Source organism: Macaca thibetana, chromosome 20 (genome assembly GCF_024542745.1).
Source record: "Macaca thibetana thibetana isolate TM-01 chromosome 20, ASM2454274v1, whole genome shotgun sequence".
NCBI classification, from domain to species: domain Eukaryota; kingdom Metazoa; phylum Chordata; class Mammalia; order Primates; family Cercopithecidae; genus Macaca; species Macaca thibetana.
In genome coordinates, this window is record NC_065597.1 from 47,217,859 (window position 1) to 47,237,049 (window position 19,191).

General features: G+C 52.1%; 1 protein-coding gene across 4 annotated transcripts; it reads right to left on the bottom strand.

Annotated features, from left to right (window-relative positions):
- Positions 1–769: 769 nt before the first annotated feature.
- Positions 770–17,971, bottom strand: STX4 (syntaxin 4). 4 transcript variants are annotated; one of them, XM_050773549.1, is made up of 11 exons: positions 17,637–17,971; positions 17,358–17,459; positions 17,147–17,246; positions 16,936–17,010; positions 16,429–16,499; positions 13,465–13,573; positions 13,309–13,385; positions 12,852–12,989; positions 11,845–11,955; positions 11,678–11,773; positions 11,329–11,584 (listed from the first exon to the last, which is right to left on the bottom strand). In XM_050773549.1, the coding sequence occupies exons 1-10, from the start codon at positions 17,664–17,666 to the stop codon at positions 11,693–11,695; spliced, it is 894 nt and encodes a 297-aa protein (XP_050629506.1). In that variant the 5' UTR covers positions 17,667–17,971; the 3' UTR covers positions 11,329–11,584; positions 11,678–11,692. The 4 variants fall into 4 exon arrangements, with proteins under 4 accessions (XP_050629509.1, XP_050629506.1, XP_050629507.1 ...); XM_050773550.1 differs by having other exon boundaries at positions 17,147–17,268; positions 17,637–17,958; XM_050773552.1 differs by lacking the exons at positions 11,329–11,584; positions 11,678–11,773 and adding an exon at positions 770–1,669.
- Positions 17,972–19,191: the final 1,220 nt, after the last annotated feature.

Below are 19,191 nucleotides of genomic sequence, written 5' to 3' on the forward strand. Positions count from 1 at the left end.
GGGGCTCAGAGAAAGAGGAAGAATCGTCCTTTTCCTTGCTTGAGGAAGTAGATTTCGCGAGCAAGACCTGGGCCAACGAACATTGCGCACAGAGGTCTGGGCAGGAGCGCAAGTCCCGAAAGGCCTGAACATAGGGCACCTCGGACCATTTGCCTAGTCTCTTGCAGAAGTTGGTCAGATCTATGAGGATGTTAAAGTCTAGAGTGCCTTCTGCAGGCCACTGAGACTGATTATCCAATTTATACTGCGGCCATGCCACTGTGCAGAAGAAAATAAGCCGCTTTTGTTTTAGGTCTTGGCTGAGACCTAAAGTCTGGAAATTAGCCAAGAGGCACCCCAGAGGGATTTTGGGTCTGGTTTGGACTGGGCAGCCCCCATGATCCTGAGGCGAGCAGTCCGGAGGCAACGGGAGCATCCTCTCACTGCCACGCGGAGTGAGTGCAGGGTATGGCAGCTTCCAGGGAGGTCAGACGTCTCCTAGTCCCCGGTGCCAAGGTCACAAGTGATGGACGGGGGAAGCCCTGACGCGGCCGCGTTTTTGGGCATGGACTTCTGGAGCCTGCAGGACGGGGGAAAACTTACCCAGCAGTGATCGAACTGAGTCTTGGATTTGGTAAAACGTCTCCCGGCTCAGAGAGGAGGTCCTGGCTCGGGGAGAGGAGAGCCTGCCCAAACCGGCAGGGGTCCGGGGAGGGGTCTCCTCCCAGGTTTCGGCACCAATGTAATGGGGAGCTGAGCAAGAAGACATGAGGCAGATGAGAACAGAGGTAGCCTTTATTGGGCTTGCGGGTGAGGTTCACCGGTCCCCTAGGAGGAGGGCCGAGGAAGTCGCAGGCAGGGCAGGTATCCGGCCTTTTATAGGGCGAGGTAGGCGGGGTCTGTAGGTTTCGGTTTCCTGAGTTAGGTTTCGATTTCTGAGGAATGACGTGTCCAGGAGTTTGCGCAGAGCAGAGCGGGGAGTTTTGGCGAGCTCAGGGTGCTTTTCGTGCACTGAAAAGTCCTAGCAGGAAGTCTCAGCGGGTAAAGTCCTGACAAGGGGCCCGCCATGTCAGGTGGTACCACCATGTTGGGTCTAAATCCCTACCTAACATATAGCAGGTCCCCAAAGAGAGGGCCAGTGAATACATGTGATTTTGTTTTGTTGGTTGTTTAGAGTCAGTGTCTTCTTGTGTTGCCCAGACTGGAGTGCATGGGTGCATGGTGCAATCATAACTCACTGCAGCCTCTACCTCCTGAGCTTAAGCGATCCTCCCACCTCAGCCTGTAGCTACGACTACAGGCAAGCACCACCACGCCCAGCTAATTTTTTTTTATTGTTTTATTTTTTGTAGAGATAGGGTCTCACTATGTTGCCCATGCTGGTCTCAAACTCGGCCTCAAGTGATCCTCCTGCCTCACCCTCCCAAAGCACTGGGATTATAGGCATGAGCCACCGCACCCAGCCCAGTGAATGTTTTTGAACAATTATAAAATCTTCCCCCGTCTGCCCTCTTCCTTACAAATACTGCCTTTGCATTTTCTTCCATATGCAAAATAAATGCATCCCCTTCCGAAGGGAGACCACCTAAGTGACCCATCTGACATGGAATCAGCCTCAAGCCCAGGATCTCTAATAGTCTCTTCTATATCAGGTCCAGATGCAGCTTCTCTTGATTCAGAGACCTATGAGCTACAAAATAAAAGAGAGACAGAGACAAGTTATCTCTGTCCCATTTCTACACACACACACATATGCATGCACACATCCAACATACAAAGCAGAACAAGGACAGGAGAACGGCAGAGCACACTCCTGTTCAGAAGGAGGGACGGGGCCTGGCACGGAGTCTCATGCCTGTAATCCCAGCACTTTGGGAGGCCAAGGCCAGTGGATCACCTGAGGTCAGGAGTTTGAGACCACCTTGGCCAACATGGTGAAAACAAAATTTAGCCAGGCACGGTGGCTCACGTCTGTAAATCCAGCACTTTGGGAGGCCGAGGGGGGCAGATCATGAGGTCAGCAGTTCGAGACCAGCCTGGCCAACATAGTGAAACCCGATCTCTACTAAAAATACCAAAAATTAGCCGGGCGTGGTGGCGGGCGCCTGTAGTCCCAGCTATTCAGGAGGCTGCGACAGGAGAATCGCTGGAACCCAGGAGGCAGAGGTTGCAGTGAGCCAAGATAGTGCCATTGCACTCCAACCTGGGCAACAAGAGTGAAACTCTGTCTCAAAAAAAAAAAAAAAAGGAAGAAGAAGAAGGAGAAGGAGAAGGAGAAGGAGAAGAAGAAAGAAGAAAGAAGAAAGAAGAAGAAGAAGGAAGGAAGGAAGGAAGGAGGAGGAAGGAGGAGGAAGGAGGAGGAAGGAGGAGGAAGGAGGAGGGGGAGGAAGGAGGAGGGGGAGGAAGGAGGAGGGGGAGGAAGGAGGAGGGGGAGGAAGGAGGAGGGGGAGGAAGGAGGAGGGGGAGGAAGGAGAAGGAGAAGAAGAAAGAAGAAGAAAGAAGAAAGAAGAAGAAGAGGAAGAGGAAGAAGAAGAAGAAGAAGAAAAAGAAGAAGAAGAAAAAGAAAAAGAAAGAAGAAGAAGAGACGGGAGACACACAGCAGGCTCTGGTCCCCAGTAAGTCTAAAGTGCTGTTAGGCAGATGTTGAGAAGAACCCCACCTTTCCCTGGGAGTGGGAAGAGTTCCCCAGTTCATTCTTCACCACATTCTTGGCTCTGCCCTTAGAGTGAACCACCCTTTTCCGCTTATTCTCCTTGGCCACAACTGAGAGGACACTGGAGGTTATGTCTTTCTGAAGTAGAGTAGCTTTCTCAGTCTCCTTCATGCCCATAGAAATTTGGAGACCCATGGCCAGGTGTGGTGGCTCACACCTGTAATCCCAGCACTTTGGGAGGCTGAGGTGGGCGGATCACGAGGTCAAGAGATCGAGACCATCCTGGCAAACATGGTGAAACCCTGTCTCTACTAAAAATACACAAAAAAATTAACCAGGCGTGGTGGCGGGTGCCTGTAGTCCCAGCTACTCAGGAGGCTGAGGCAGGAGAATGGCGTGAACCCGGCAAGCGGAGCTTGCAGTGAGCCGAGATCGTGCCACTGCACTCCAGCCTGGGCGACAGAGCAAGACTCCGTCTCAAAAGAAAAGAAAACATAAATAAATAAATAAATAAATAAATAAATAAATAAATAGAGAGACCCAGGCCCGGCATGGTGGCTCACACCTGTAATCACAGCACTTTGAGAGGCTGAGGCAGGAGTATCACTTGAGGCCAGGATCGCTTGAGGCCAGCCTGGGCAACATACCGAGACCCCCATCTCTACCAAATAAAAAATAAAAACCTGAAATAGAAAAATTAGGCTGAGCATGGTGGCTCACACCTGTAATTCCATCACTTTGGGAAGCCAAGGAGGGAGAACTCCTTAAGACCAGAAGTTCAAGACCAGCTTGGGCAACAGGCTGAAACCCTGTCTACAAAAAATAGAAAAATTAGCCAGGCATGGTGGTGCACACCTGTAGTCCCAGCTACTCAGAAGGCTGAGGTGGGAGGATCACTGGAGCCCCAGAGGTGGAGGCTGCAGTGAGGCTTGATTGTGCCACTGCACTCCAGCTGGAGTGACAGAGCAAGACTTCATCTCAAGACAAAACAAAACAAAACAAAAATAGGCTGGGCATGGTGGTACACCACCCGCCTATAATGCCAGCACTTTGGGAGGCCAAGACAGGTGAATCGCTTGAGCTCAGGAGTTCGAGACCAGCCTGGGCAACATAGCAAGACCCTGTCTCTACCAAAAAAATACAAAAATTAGCCGGGCATGGTGGCACATACCTGTAGTCCCAGCTACTTGGAAGGCTGAGGTAGGTGGATCACTCAAGCCCAGGAAGTGAAGGTTGCAGTGAGCCAAGATCATGCCACTGTACTTCAGCCTGGGTGAGAATGAGATTTTGTTTCAAAAAAACCCAAAAAACAAAAATTAGCCTGTTGGGGTGGCATGGGCCTGCAGTCCCAGCTACTTGGGAGGCTGAGGCAGGAGGATTGTGTGAGACCAGAAGTTCGAGGTTATAGTGAGCTGTGGTTGCCTCATTGCACTCCAGGCTGGGTGACACAGTGAGACCCAATCTCAAAAAAAAAAAAAGAAATTTGGGGACCTAAAAGTCGTACTAAGTCTTGAACACTCATGGTCAAAATTTAACCTGGTGTCTTTCTGTCAGGGTGAGGGGGTGTTAGGCAGTGGAAGCAGGGCAATTCCCTCCAAAACCGAACTTATGTATTTTACTCCATTCAGATCCGTGGGTCAACAGCATACCCATAATTGTTTTCTTTTTTTTTTTTTTTTCTGAGACCGAGTCTCACTCTGTCGCCCAGGCTGGAGTGCAGTGGCATGACCTCCGCTCACTGCAAGCTCCGCCGCCTCCTGGGTTCACACCATTCTCCTGCCTCAGCCTTATGAGAAGCTGGGACTACAGGCGCCCGCCACCACGCCCAGCTAATTTTTTGTATTTTTAGTAGAGACGGGGTTGCGCCGTGTTAGCTAGGCTGGTCTCGATCTCCTGACCTCGTGATCCGCCTGCCTCAGCCTCCCAAAGTGCTGGAATTATAGGCGTGAGCCACTGCGCCTGGCCAAGATGAGCTACACTCTTAACCTCTTTTCTCCGAATCATCTTGACTAGCTGAGAGGATTTATTGGGAACCACTTTGATCAGTTTGGAGATTTTTACAAAGGACATAATAGCCACATACTTGATATGGCCCTTTCCACAAAGATGACTTTTAATCAAACCTTGTAGCTCAACCAGTGGCAGTGGCTGACACCTGTAATCCCAGCACTTTGGGAGGCTGAGGTGGGAGGATCACTTGAGGTCAGAAGTTTAAGACCAGCCTGGCCAACATGGTGAAACCCATCTCTACTGAAAATACAAAAATTAGCTGGGCGTGGTGGTGCACACCTGTAATCCCAGCTACTCGGCAGACTGAGTCAGGAGAAAGGCTTGAACCCAGAAGGTGGCCTTGGAAACAAGAGCAGGACTGTGTCTCAAAAAACAAAACAAAAACCTTGTGGCTCGGCCGGGCGCGGTGGCTCAAGCCTGTAATCCCAGCACTTTGGGAGGCCGAGATGGGCGGATCACAAGGTCAGGAGATCGAGACCATCCTGGCTAACACAGTGAAACCCTGTCTCTACTAAAAAAAAAAAAAAAAAAAAAAAAAAAAAAAAAAAAAAAAACAAAAACAACAACAACAACAACAAAAAACTAGCCAGGCGAGTGGCGGGCGCCTGTAGTCCCAGCTACTTGGGAGGCTGAGGCAGGAGAATGGCGTGAATCCAGGAGGCGGAGCTTGCAGTGACCCCCGATTGCGCCACTGCACTCCAGCCTGGGCGACAGAGCGAGACTCTGTCTCAAAAAAAAAAAAAAAAAAAAAAAAAAAAAAGAAATTTAAAAACCCTTGTGGCTCAAGGACTTTCTCAGTTGTATCTTTTACTGGTTAAAAATGTGGATCACTTGCCTCAAGTTTCTATATTCTCTTCCATTTCTGCTTAAAAACTGACCAATTAATTTCTGAGTCATCTCTTTCTTCCAGTAACTCCTCAAATGCATGCAACAGCAGCAACAGCATGCTACCAATATTCCCTTTCCCCAGTTCTTTACTTAAAGCCTAAAGCTCATTTGGTTATAAGCTTACAGTTTAACCAAACCCTTCACCATTGCATAACACGTCACCATCTTTCCAACTTCCAATGACAGTTCCCTTACCAGCCACTGTCCAGCTCAACTTCAATGTCTCATAGTTTACATAGTTTAGTGTTTTTTTTTTTTTTTTGAGACAGAGGCTTGCTCTGTCGCCCAGGCTGGAGTGCAGTGGCTCAATGTTGGCTCACAGCAACCTCCGCATCTGAGGTTCAATCGATTCTCCAGCCTCAGCCTCCTGAGTAGCTGGGATTACAGGTGCGTGCCACCACTCCCGGCTAATTTTTGTATTTTTAGTGGAGACAGGGTTTCACCATGTTTGCCAGGCTGGTCTCAAAATCCTGACCTCAGGTGATCCACCCGCCTCGGCCTCCCAAAGTGCTGGGATTACAGGCATGAGCCACCGTGCCTGGCTGGGTTTTTTTTTTTTTTTTTTGAACCAGGCTGGAGTGCAGTGGCGCAATCTTGGCTCACTGCAACCTTTGCCACCTGGGCTCAAGTGATCCTCCCATCTCAGCCTCCCAAGTAGCTGGGACTACAGGCACATGCCACCACACCCGGCTAATTTTTAATATTTTATTTTTGCTTTTTAATTTTTTGAGATGAAGTCTCACTCCATCATCCAGGCTGGAGTACAGTGGCGCAATCTTAGCTTACTGCAACCTCTGCCTCCTGGGTCCAAGTGATTCTCCTGCCTCAGCCTCTAGCTGGGATTACAGGCACCTATCACCATGCCTAGCTAATTTTTTTTTTTTTTTTTTTTTTTTTTGTATTTTTAGTAGAGACAGGGTTTTGTCATGTTGGCCAGGCTGGTTTCAAACTCTTAACCTTAGGTGACCCACCTGCCTTGGCCTCCCAAAATGCAGGGATTACAGGTGTGAGCCACCATGCCTGGCCTAGGCTTATTTTTTATTGTTGCAGCACACCATTTCTGGGTACTAATTCTGTAACAGTTTGTTTAAACATTCGGATGTGCTAACAAACAACCTCCATATATCAATGGCTCACAGCAAGAGAGATTTATTTCTTGAATTCCTTATCATTTTACAGGTAGGCTGTAGCCCAGCTTCACGTAATTGTCATTCTGGGTTGCAGGCTGAAAGAGAAGTCTAGATCTGGAAACTGCCAGGTTTATGAGCCTGAGCAGAGGGAGAAGAGATGGGAAACTGCTAGAGTACTCAATGGTGCCTAAAGCTTCTATGTGGAAGTGATACTTTACCTTTTTTTTTTTTTTTTTTTTTTTTTTGAGATGGAGTTTCACTTTTTGTCCAGGCTGGAGAGCAATAGCATGATCTGGGTTCATGCAACCTCCGCCTTCCGGGGTTCAAATGATTCTCCTGCCTCAGCCTTCCTAGCAGCTGGGATTACAGGTCTGTGCCACCATGCCTGGCTAATTTTGTACTTTTAGTAGAGATAGGGTTTCACCATGTTGGCCAGACTGGTCTCGAACTCTTGACCTCAGGTGATCTACCTGCCTCATCCTCCCAAAGTGCTGGGATTACAGGTGTGAGCCACTGTGCCCGGTCAATACTTTGCCTTCCTACTCATATTCCACTGGCCAAAGCAAGTCCTATAGCCAAGCCTATTGTAAGCAGCGAATGAGCGTGTAATGCTCCTGTATGGAGGGGCCCAGCAGGGAAGGTAAGTACATATCTGGAACGGAGATGTCAATCACTGGCCTAGTCCACTCCTCCTCCAGCACATACACACGCTCTGCTGCAGCATTTTGTACTATGTCACCTCCTGCATCCATCTTAGCCAAGGGTAAAGTCTTGACTCAAGGGCAAAGTCTTTTTTCTTTTCTTTCTTTTTTTTTTTTTGAGACAGGGTCTTACTCTGTTGTCCAGGCTGGAATGCAGTGGTACAATGTTGGCTCACTGTGGTTTCAATCCCAGGCCCAAGCAATCCTCCCACTTCAGCCTCCCAAGTTGCTGGGACCACAAGCGTGCACCACTGGCATGCACCTGGCTAATTTTAATTTTTTTTTTTTTTTTGAGAGGGAGTTTCGCTCTTGTTGCCCAGGTTGGACTGCAATGGGGCAATCTTGGCTCACTGCAACCTCCGCCTCCCGAGTTCAAGTGATTCTCTTGCCTCAGCCTCCCAAGTAGGATTACAGGCCTGCGCCACCATATCCAGCTAACTTTTTGTATTTAGTAGAGATGGGGTTTTACCATGTTGGTCAGGCTGGTCTCGAACTCCTGACATCAGATGATCCACCCGCCTCGGCCTCCCAAAGTGCTGGGATTACAGGCATGAGCCACTGCACCCAACCTAATTTTAATTTTTGTAGAGATAGGGTCTTGTTATATTTCCCTGGCTGGTCTTTAACTCCTGGGCTCAAGCAATACTCCTGCTTTGGCATCCCAAAGTATTGGGATTACAAATGCGAACCACAGTGCAAAGTCTTGAGTTAAGGGCAGACAATTTCTAGGCAAGTAAATGTAATCTGGCCTGGAGAGTAGACCAGACCGATTCCTTTTCTTGGGAACTTGAACCACAATAGATTGAATGAGTGAGCTGCAGCTGACAGGCTGTGATACAAGATGGACTTGGAAATGTCACATCTAACCCAGACCCTGTTGCCTAAAAGTTGGGCTGACAGCAGCAAAGCTAGGATTTCAATGCAAACCCTGCCCTTAGACCCTCACTCAGGGCAGTTTTCCAAAGGGAAGAGATGTCCACAGGGGAGCCCATGGAATCTCCAGTGCATGCATCCACCTGTTCGCTTGCCTACCAGGTCTGCTCCAAACTCACCTGCTCAAAGACCTTCTATGGGTCCTGACAGCCCACAGGAAAAGTTCAAAGGATTGAGCCTGGCATCCGAGGCCACTGCTATCAGGCCACCTTTTCCAGGAGGTTCTGGACAGCTTTCTGGGTAAACAGGGGAGCTGCTTTTCAGGGGTGGTGCTGTCCAGCATGGCTAAGAAGAGGCACACACTGCACATGGACCCCCGATGCACGTGGATCCCTGCTGCATAGACAGTGCATGCCGAGAGACTCTATCAGATCCCAGTAAGCACCACAGATCTTGCAATTTTACTCTGAAGGCAGAGAGGTGAGAGAGTGGATGAAGGCAGCCAACGGGACAGGAGTTTGCTGGAGATGCAAGCAGAGAATCAGGGAAGTCCAGAGGCCCTAGGTCCAAATCAGCTTTGTACTGGGGCAGCATCCGCCCGGCCCCACAACTCCCATCGGGTGGACACACCTAGATCGCATCTGCACACTCTTGAGAAAGTGGAGCTCCTTCCTGTAAAGCCTACGAAACACTGGACCTGCTGGACCCTCCTCAGCCACACAGCCTTCCAGTGTCTTTTGGGGGTTCGATCCAGCCCCTTGCGGTCTACAATCCAACCACTTCGGGGTATGTCTGTGCCTCGCCCTAAGGCCCCGCCCACACCTGCTTCCTAGACCTAAATGCCATTTGATGGGGCAGAGATCACTCTCCCAGGACCCTCCAGACTAATGCCCATGCTCTTCAGAGACAACACTTAGGTCCCGCTGGCCAATTGCAACCAAACCACGGCCTCGGCCACGCCCCATGCACAGCTCGCCCAATTGCGGGTGATCTCGGACAGGACAACCCGCACTCCAGGGCCACCGGGAGGCTCTGCGGGGCCGCCAGCCTCCATGGAGGCAGAGCAGTCGGGGGTCGGCCAGGCCCGGCCCTCGGGCCCAATTCCGCCCTCCTGCCCTTCCCCTAGCCCAGTCCAGGGCCCGGTCCAACGTGCATCAGCGAAGCCACATCCAGCGCTTCCGCGAGGCGGTCTCCCATGCGTGGCAATGCGGGACTGAGCCCGCCAGACTGGGCAGCTAGGAGCAGCGGCAGCGGCAGCAACAGCAGGGGCCTGTAGGATTGAAAGTGGGATGGACTGGGCGGCTGCGACGCAGTCCCCAGACCTTGGAGGTCAGAGCTAGGCGCCACCCTACTGCAAACAGGCAGGAGCCAGGAGCCGGTTTACCCTTTAAAACTAGGTGTCAGGGAACAGGAGCCACGTCCACTCCAAAAATTAGGCATCAGGACTAGGAGCCCTTAGAAATTTAGTCAGGGCTGGCGGGGCGCGGTGGCTCACGCCTGTAATCCCAGCACTTTGGGAGGCCGAGGCAGGTGGATCACGAGGTCAGGAGATGGAGACCATCCTGGCTAACATGGTGAAATGTTCGTCTCTACTAAAAATACAAAAATACAAAAAATTAGCCGGGTGGTGGCGGACGCCTGTAGTCCCAGCTACTCGGGAGGCTGAGGCAGGAGAATGGCGTGAACCCGGGAGGCGGAGCTTGCAGTGAGCTGAGACAGCGCCACTGCACTCCAGCCTAGGCGAAAGAGCAAGACTCTGTCTCAAAAAAAAAAAAAAAAAAGAAAGAAATTTAGTCAGGCTTGGATCTCAGGTACCTTATGGAAGAAATCAGGGGTCAGGCTTATCTGCTGCCACTTACTGCTTCAGCCAGGTATCCCTCAGCCACCAGGTGCACTGATCCAGGATCACCAGCTCTCTATGCTGCTGCTGATTATTATTATTATTATTTTTTCTTTTTTTTTGAGATGGGGTCTAACTGTCGCCCAGGCTGGAGTGCAGTGGCGCAATCTTGGCTCACTGCAAGCTCCACCTCCTGGGTTCATGCCATTCTCCTGCCTCAGCCTCCCGAGTAGCTAGGACTACAGGCGCCTGCCACTATGCCCAGCTAATTTTTTTGTATTTTTAGTAGAGATGGGGTTTCACCATGTTAGCCAGGATGGTCTCGATCTCCTGACTTCGTGATCCGCCCGCCTCAGCCTCCCACAGTGGTGGGATTACAGGCACCCGGCCTATTATTGAGACAGGGACTCACTCTGTCACCCAGGATGGAGTGCAGTGGGATGACCATGGCTCACTGCAGCCTTAATCTCCTGGGCTCAAGCGATCCTCCCACCTCAGCCTTTGGAGTAGTTGGGACGACAAACACTTACCATCACGCCTGGCTAATTTTTAAAATTATTATTCTCTAAAGAGAAGAGGTTGCACCATCCTGCCTAGGCTGGTCTCAAGCTCCTGGGCTCAAGAGATCCTCCTGCCTGGGCCTCCCAAAGTGCTGAGATTATTGGTGTGGGCCACCACGCCCTGCCTGAACTCTTATGTAAAAGATGATGCTTTTGTTGGTCACAGGGCCCAGCCTCCTGTGCTTTCTGCCTGGCAACCTCTTCCCCAGCTTCTCTCCATAACTAGATTCTCCCCACTTAACATTCCACTCCAATGTCATCCCTGCTGAAACCAGACCATCCCTGTCCACTGCATCCAAAGTGACAGCCTCAATTAGGCAGTTCTTCATGGTGCCTCTTCCTCTGGGCCACAAGAAGGCCCACTGATGCCCCCAACACACCGCCATCTCACCTGCATCCCAGCCTGGCCTGGTCAGCCTTATTTCCAAGACAGATACTCACAGTGGCATTTTCCCGGGGACAGTACTGAGCGAGGAGCTAGATGCAGGTGTTACCCCTCCCTGCCTACCCATTCCTATGGGGGTGCAGAAAGGCAGAGCCAGCCTGCTGTGGGCACAGCACCCATGGCAGTTTGACCTGAGCAGCCGGGGCTGGACCTGGCCCTGGCCCTGGCCCTGGGGACGTCCAGGAGGTAGGGAGGTTGGATGCCCGGAAGCCTTGGGCCAGCCCTTCCAGGAACACACGTGCACAGGGCTTTCTATGCTCTTTTTTGTTTTTTAATTTTTTACAAAACTGTGTGTCCCGACCAATCAGGACAGTGCAGGCCTCCCCCAGGCACTGAGGCCTGAAGGAGGAGGCCACCATGAATGAGCAGCTGCCAACCCCAGAAGAACTGTCTGCCCTTCTGCATAGGGGCCAGTGTGAGGAAGGGGTCCAGCTGGAGGCTCTGCCCTGTCCCCCAGGCTGCTGGGAGAGAAGGCCAGGCCCTGGGTCCCTGGTGCTCCTAGTGCCTGTAAGGAAAGGAGGGAGAACAGGGTCTGAGGGAGAAGGGAGGGCTGGGGCCAGGGCTGGGGCAGGCCAGAGGGCAGCCCACAACATCTCACCAACAATGTGTGACATTATCCAACCACTGTGACGCCAATGATGACTGCTAGGAGGACGACGGTGATGGACACACAGATGGCAATCAAGACTTTCTTCTGTGGGAGAGGAGGGGGTCAGGGAAGTCACACAGGGTGCCTGGGGCAGAGGCTGGGCCTGGGAGGCTCACCTTCCTCGCCTTCTTCTGGTTCTCCAAGGCTGTCTTGACGTGCTCCTGCCCGCGTTCCACGTAGTCCGCTGAGCTCAGGATGTTCTTCTCAATCCGATTGATCATCTCCCCCTGCTCAGAGGATGGGGTGATTCAGGGAGGTAAGGATGCCTTTGCCCACCCCACCCCAGATGACTGAAGAGCATTCCTGGCAGGAAAAAAAAGATTGCACTAACAAAGACAAGGGCAAGACTCGATCTGACAAAAGTTCAGGCTCCTTGGAGATGGCTTCCAGGTCCCTTCTATCATGTAGTCCCTTGTCCCCTGCTCGCTTATCCCATATGACCTCTATCTGCAGTGGTAGCTTGGAGCTAAGGACCTCAAATGGCTCATACCTTTCACAGATGGTGAACTGTGCCTTCACAAATCTGTCTGAATTTACCCATTCTTCCAGGCCTATCTACAGCTGCTGCAAAGCCCTCCCTATCCCTGCCTCCTCCTGGCACCACCAGCCTCAGGTCTCAGTACTCCTACTGAATGAGATCTCTTTCCTGTAAGTCTCAGCTGCAAAAGGGCATTGGTTGTAGCATGACTGAGGCCAGCTCCTCCAGGACAGGGCTGGAAGCTCAACTCAACTCACGCAACCAGGGCCAGGGGAACACCGCCCCCACCCCAGCCTTGTACAGATGTTAGGAGGCAGCCCCTCTAAGGCAACTCTGACTGAACCTCTGAGAGGTATCAGGGTGGATGCTGTTAGTGGAGGGGGAGCCAGGGCTGGGGCCAGACCTGGGCAGGCTCAAGTTTTGGAGAGAGGGCAGGGTGCTACGCAGAAGGGAGTGGGTATCTGGGTAGCAGCAGAGGCAGGCGCCATTCTCGGGGTACAGCTAAAGATAAGAATAAGCACCAATTTGGGGGGATGGCCAAACCTGGAAGACACAAAAGCCTCAGGGAGAGAATCTAAGGGTGGCAGGAGGCTGGCAGTTTGGATTGAGCCTGGTATCACGTCTGGGGCTGCGCGGGGCACTCACCTGCATCTCCACTTCAGAAGCCAGAAAAGTGAAGATATCGTGCAGCTCACGAATACTGCGTTCAAGCTGCTGGATCTCACTGTGCCGGGCCGAGATCTCATTTAAGGCCTGTCGAGTCACCTGTGTGTCCTTCAGGATCTAGGGGGTGGACAGGAGTGGGGCAACTGTTCACAGGGAGACCGACAGCAGGTCAGAAGCTCCTGTTGAACTTCTGGGGAGCCCTCAGCCTGGAATCTGATGGGTGACTCCAGGTTAGCTAATTAATTCCCTTAGGGGCCTCAGGGTCCCCTCAATCAGAAAGGGACATAGCAAGCGGAGTCCAGTGGCTCACACCTATAGTCCCAGCTACTCGGGAGGCTGAGACAGGAGGATCACCTGAGCCCAGGAGGTCAAGAACGGGATAGGAATCAGAGGAGATGGGAGGCACAGCAGAGAGGGGCTGGCTGTGGCCACTCACATTGGACACAAACACCTCGCTCTGCCCACTATCCAGCATCTGCTCCAGCTCCTCGTCAGACACCATCCCAGCATTGGCTGTGAAGGAAAAGGCCAGGCTCAGGGCTGGGTTGGGATTACCTGCCCCTGCAGGCCAGGCTGGGCACACACAACTCACTGATCTTCAGCTGCCTCCGGATCCGCTCCACGTTCTTCTCCCGGTATTCGGACTGCATTGAATTGCACTTGTTGATGAGCTCCACGAATTGCTGGGACAGGACCCCATGCTAAAGATGAAGAATATAGGCTGGGTGCCCCGGGAGGATCCTTGCCCGGTCTGGGCCTCGGCAATCCCATAGTAAAGTGAGCAAATAGCATGAGCTCTTATGCGGGGTCTGCCACCTTAACCACTTTGTGATGACCTTGACAGGCTCCCCCATTTCTCTTAGACAAAAAGCCAAAGCCCTTAGCAAGTCTATGTGGCCCTCCATGATCTTTTTTATTTTTATTTATTTATTATTTATTTTTTGAGACAGAGTTTCGTTCTTATTGCCCAGGCTGGAGTGCAGTGGCGCAATCTTGGTTCACCACAACCTTGGCCTCCTGGGTTCAAGCGATTCTCTTGCCTCAGCCTCCCAAGTAGCTGGGACTACAGATGAACATCACCATGCATGGTTAATTTTTGTATTTTTAGTAGAGATGGGGTTTCACCATGTTGGCCAGGATGGTCTCAATCTCTTGACCTCAGGTGATCCACCCACCTCAGCCTCCCAAAGTGCTGGGATTACAAGTGTGAGCCACTGCACCTGGCCTATTTTTATTTTTAATAGAGACAGGGTTGACCCGCACGGTGGCTCATGCTTGTAATCTCAGCACTTTGGGAGGCTGAGGTAGGCAGATCACCTGAGGTCGGAGTTCAAGACCAGCCTGGCCAACATGGTGAAACCCCATCTCTACTAAAAATACAAAAATTAACTGGGTGCAGTGGTGGGTGCCTGTAGTCCCAGCTACTTGGGAGGCTGAAGCAGGAGAATGGCTTGAACTCAGGAGGCGGAGGCTGCAGTGAGCAGAGATGGCACCACTGCACTCCAGCCTGGGTGACAGAGTGAGACCTTGTCTCAAAAAAAAAAACAGAGAGAGATGGGGTCTCGCAATGTTGCCCAGGCTGGTCTCAAACGCCTGGGCTCAACCAATCCTCCCACCTCAGCCTCCAAAGTGCTGGGATCACAGGTGTGAGCCAAGGTGCACGGCCAGCCCTCTCTGATCTTGCTTCCTCTTACTGTTCCCTCCCTCTGCCCATCCACATTGGTCTCCTTACAGCCCTCCCTAGACAAAGCACACTCTCAGCTTAAACCTTTGCATTCACTTCTCATTCTACCTAGAATGCCCATTCCCCGCAAACACCTTTAAGTCTTTTGTTCAGATGTCACCTTCTGAATGAAGCTTCCTCCACTTGCTTTCAACTGCAACGCTACCCTCCTCCAGCATGCTCAGTCCCTCTTCCCCTGCTCTTTTTTCCTTAATGCTTATTATGTTCTAAATAATTCACTTATTTATTATGGTGATTGTCTACACCAGAAGGGAAGTTCCATGAGGATAGGGATCATTGATTCACTGCTGTACCCTAAACAGTTCCAAAAAGGTCTGGCACACAGTAGGCACCCAATATGTAACTGCTGAATGCTTGCTGAATGCCAACCTTGCTGCCTACACCACAGTTCCTATGCCTAGAGATGAACATGCTGCCTGGGCGAAACAGGTGCAACAGGCCCACATGGGCCCTCGACCACTCATGCCAATCACCACCACAGGCTTCCCCAGAAACACTGGCTCTGGGGCATCTGCTCTGCCTTGCCCCTTCTCCTGAGACCTTAAATATGCTCATTCCTTGGAGTTCCTTTTCCAGAGATACATCTGCTCTCCTGGTTCCAGCTGCACCCTTCCAAGATGCCCAAGCTGTTTCATCTTCAATCTGGGGTCCTTGCTGAGCCCTGGGCTCAACTACTCCAACCCTGACCTCTTGGTATCCTCCTCACTGGGGACACAAAGAGGGCCAGTCTGATCACTGCAAATCTCCTTACTAAGATATCACCCCAGGGGCCGTGCACAGTGGCTCATGCCTGTAATCATAGCACTTTGGGAGGCCAAAGCAGGTGGATCACTTGAGGACTTGAGGTCAGGAGTTCAAGACCAGCCTGGCCAACATGGTGAAACCTCATTTCTACCAAAAATATAAAAAACTAGCCAGGTGTGGTGGTGTACGCCTGTAATCCCAGCTACTTGTGAGGCTGAGGGAGGATTATCGCTTGAAGGAGGTGGAGGTTGCAGTCAGCCAAGACTGTGCCACTGTACTCCAGCCTGGGCGACAGAGAGAGACTCCATCTCAAAAAAATAATAATAATTTTTTTAAAAAATATATTACACCAGGGGAGTTCCTCTTCAGTGTCGCCCCAGGGAAGTTCCACTTCCTGACTTCTTGAATTCCACCTGTGGGACTAAGGATGTCCCTGTCACACAGATAGCAAACCTGCCAGTCAATTTGTGACTTCTCACTCTCCTTCCCTGGGCAGCGCCATTAGCCACCAGATCCCACGTGAGTAATGTCTTTATCCCCTATTGAACCCTAACTCCTCATGTTGACTCCTAGAAAACACGTGTCCCAGCTAGGCGCAGTGGCTCACGCCTGTAATTCCAGCACTTTGGGAGGCCAAGGCAGGAGGGTCACCTGAGGTCAGGAGTTCGAGACCAGCCTGGCCAACATGGGGAAACCCCGTCTCTACTAAAAATACAAAAATTAACTCGGCATGGTGGTGTCCGCCTGTAATCCCAGCTATTCAGGAGGCTGAGGCAAAAAGAAAAGAAAACGTGTCCCACAGTCAAGCCTAGGTCTTGTCTGGGGTCAATAAGTAACTTCTTATTGAATGGAAGAAAATAAAGCAGGGTGTTATAACCGGACTGAGCATCAGGAGACCTGGTTTCCTGACCTTGAGCAAGTTCTTTCTCTCTCTGAGCTCAGGTTCCCCACTTGGAAAAATCATCCAATTGGACTCCATGACATCTACAGGCCCTTCCTTCATACATCTGTCATCTAATACTTCATGAAACATTTGCTGAAATGTCATTTCTGAGAAAAAAAACCCACCTGGGTTTTTCTCATTCTTGTGTTGATGGAGTTATAGTTCTCATCAGCTTCCTCCTTCTGGGGCTCTATGGCTGTGGGAAGACACAGGGGTATTGGGGGTACTTGTCTCCATAGGATTTTTAGGGAAATATAATTTATCATAAAATGACTAAGGCTGAGCCTCCAAGAGGAGAAAGTAAGTTTATTTTTCTTTGCATTACATCACTTGAGTTCCCGTAGGAATGCAGAGGCCACCTAACAAAACCCCATCTCCCTACCCAAAGAATGCCCAGTGGGCAGTGATAACTGTGTAAGTAAATGGTTTCATTGTAAATAAAAGAACCTGAGAGACTGCCTTGTGCTGTGGAGAGTACAATGGCCTGGAGGCCAGGAGACAGAGATGCTAGAACCAGGCCTGCTGTGTGACCTGGATATATCACTGGCTTCTCTGGGCCACACACTCCCCAGATATACCAACAACAGGGCAGGATCAGAGGGAAGGATCTGCCTGAGGTCCCAGTAGCTCACCCTTCAGCTGCAGGCGGATCTCCCTCCCCAGCTGTTTGATCTCGTCGCGCAGGTTCTGCAGCTCCTGCTTCATGCCTGAATAAGAGAAGGCCACGACTCCCAAACAGCAGCCCCCACCTCAACAAACCACCCTGGCCACCACCTGCGTGGAACTACAACCCCCACAATCCCTGGGGCAGAGCATGCGCTATGCAGCCGGGGTTTCACTCACTCTCCTCAGGAAGGGGCGTGGCCAGGATGGTGACCTGCTGTTTCTCCAACTCCTGGACTTTATTCCCCAGCTTGACAATAGTCTGCCGAATTGTCCGGACCTGGGGAGGGTGACCGAGAGGGCTGAAAGAGATATGGGGTACTCCAGACCACGCTGCTCCTCGGGTCCTCCTACCCCCTCGCGAATCCAGGCCAAGACTCCATCCCCTTACCTTCTGGAAGAACTCCTCGTCCGGGCTCCCCAGCCGTGCCGTGCCCGGGTGCACCACCAGCGCGACTCGCTCCTTGTCCTCTTCGTCCGAGCTGTCATCCCCCTGCCAGGCCCGGAGTCATTGGCACCACTGTTTCGCTGCGGCTGTCACCCCGCAGGACCCACAGGCTTCCGGGACTTTCCTTCCTGGCCATCAGCCACCCCTCCCTACCCCGAAGACCAGGAGTCCTGCGTTCCAGTTCGTCCGCGCGCCCCCATCCCCGCTGCCCTGGCGTCTCACCTGCCTCAGCTCGTGGGTCCTGTCCCGCATGGCGGCCTGAGCTCTCCCTCCCCGGCGTCAGACCGGGAGGCCGGCAAACTTGGAATACCCGTACCCCACTCACACTCTGACACTCCCCTCCCTCCCCCTGTGGACCCCAACACCCCCACGAGCCACCAGAGCCTCCGTCCCTTGCACCGCCCACAGTCAATGGGAAGGCGCCGACCCCGGGGACCCCCCAAGGTTCCACAGGTTGGAATTCCCTTTTCTTCCCCCCTCCAGCTCCCGCAGCCTCAGCCCCGCCCCTCCGTGATAAATTCGGGGCATGCGCATATGGTCGCGTCTCTTCCTCGCCCGAGGCGCGGAAGGTGGAGTCGGAAGTTGTTGCGCCCCGAGCGGAAGCGGAGCTGCCTGGACGCGAGAACTGGCTACCGTCACCGGAACCGTTGCATCTTCCAACGGAAATCTGGTTGCCAAAAGGGGTAGGAACACGTCATTTGTACGTAATCTGAGGCACCCGCATCTCACATCACCCCATGGTGCCCCCACCGCGTCACGTGACCAACCCGGTCCCAAACTCGTGGACCGCAGAATGTGACGCTGTGACTGTCACGTGTCCCGGCTCTGTCAGCGCCGTCTCTGGGACGCTGTTTTCATCACGACGTCCCCGGCACTCCGACCACCGAACGACGCCCACACGCCCCCCGCGAGGTGGGGAGGGGCGCGCCCACCACTCCCAGAGGCCTTTCGAGGCAGTGGGTGGTAGGACCCTTGCTGACTTCGCCTGTATTGCTTTCGGGTCCAGGGGCGTGGGCGGACTGACGACTTAGCATTTGGGGCTGTCAGCATCATGGGACCTTGAAAATCGGGAAATAATAGGATCCGAGTCGTCAGCGTCAGAAAATTGCAGGGTTGTGTGGGCAGGGAATCCAGGGGTGGGAAGTGACCTCAGCCAAGGCAGAAACCTCTTCTTCCGCATCCTCCTGGCGCAGCCTCTGACAGGTGGGCAGCCAGCCGGCGCCCTCCTTGAACACTACAGCCCGGCTGCACTCACCACCTTGTGGGCTGTCAGACCATGTCAGGGCAGCTCAGGCTAAGAAAAGTGTCTCTGCACGCTGCCTTCCCTGCCACTCACACCCCCCAGACCCTGCCTTGCATCTGAGGCAGGTAATGACTTTGTTCTTAACTGAATCTGGGGAGTTCCTAGCTCAGTACCAAGCACATTACTGGCCCTCTATAAATACTTGTGGACAGAATCTTAGCCTTTCATGTATCTGAGGATGAAGACCCTGGTTCCTTGGCCTTCTTTAGGCTTCAGTCTTTCTGACCGTGACACTTCTCTAATCCTGGCTATCGAGATATTCACTCATTTTTTATTTTTAAAAATTTTTACAAGATGGGGTCTCACTATGTTGTCCAAGCTGGTCTCTAACTCCTGGGCTCAAGCAATCCTCCTGCCTCAGCCTCCCAAACTGCTGGGATTACAGGCATGCACCACCATGCACAGAACATTCATTTAATGGATATTTTTGGGCACATACTATGGGCCAAACACTGTTCTAGGGCTGGAGATACA

Bases quoted from the DNA above. Each gene is read 5' to 3' on its own strand.
- STX4 (XM_050773549.1), bottom strand. From the start codon at position 17,666: ATGCGGGACAGGACCCACGAGCTGAGGCAG. The intron at 13,574-16,428 runs GTGGGTTTTTTT...CTTCATCTTTAG, and splicing joins CAAGAATGAGAAAAACCCAG to CATGGGGTCCTGTCCCAGCA. The intron at 13,386-13,464 runs GTGAGTTGTGTG...TTTCCTTCACAG, and splicing joins CCGGAGGCAGCTGAAGATCA to CCAATGCTGGGATGGTGTCT.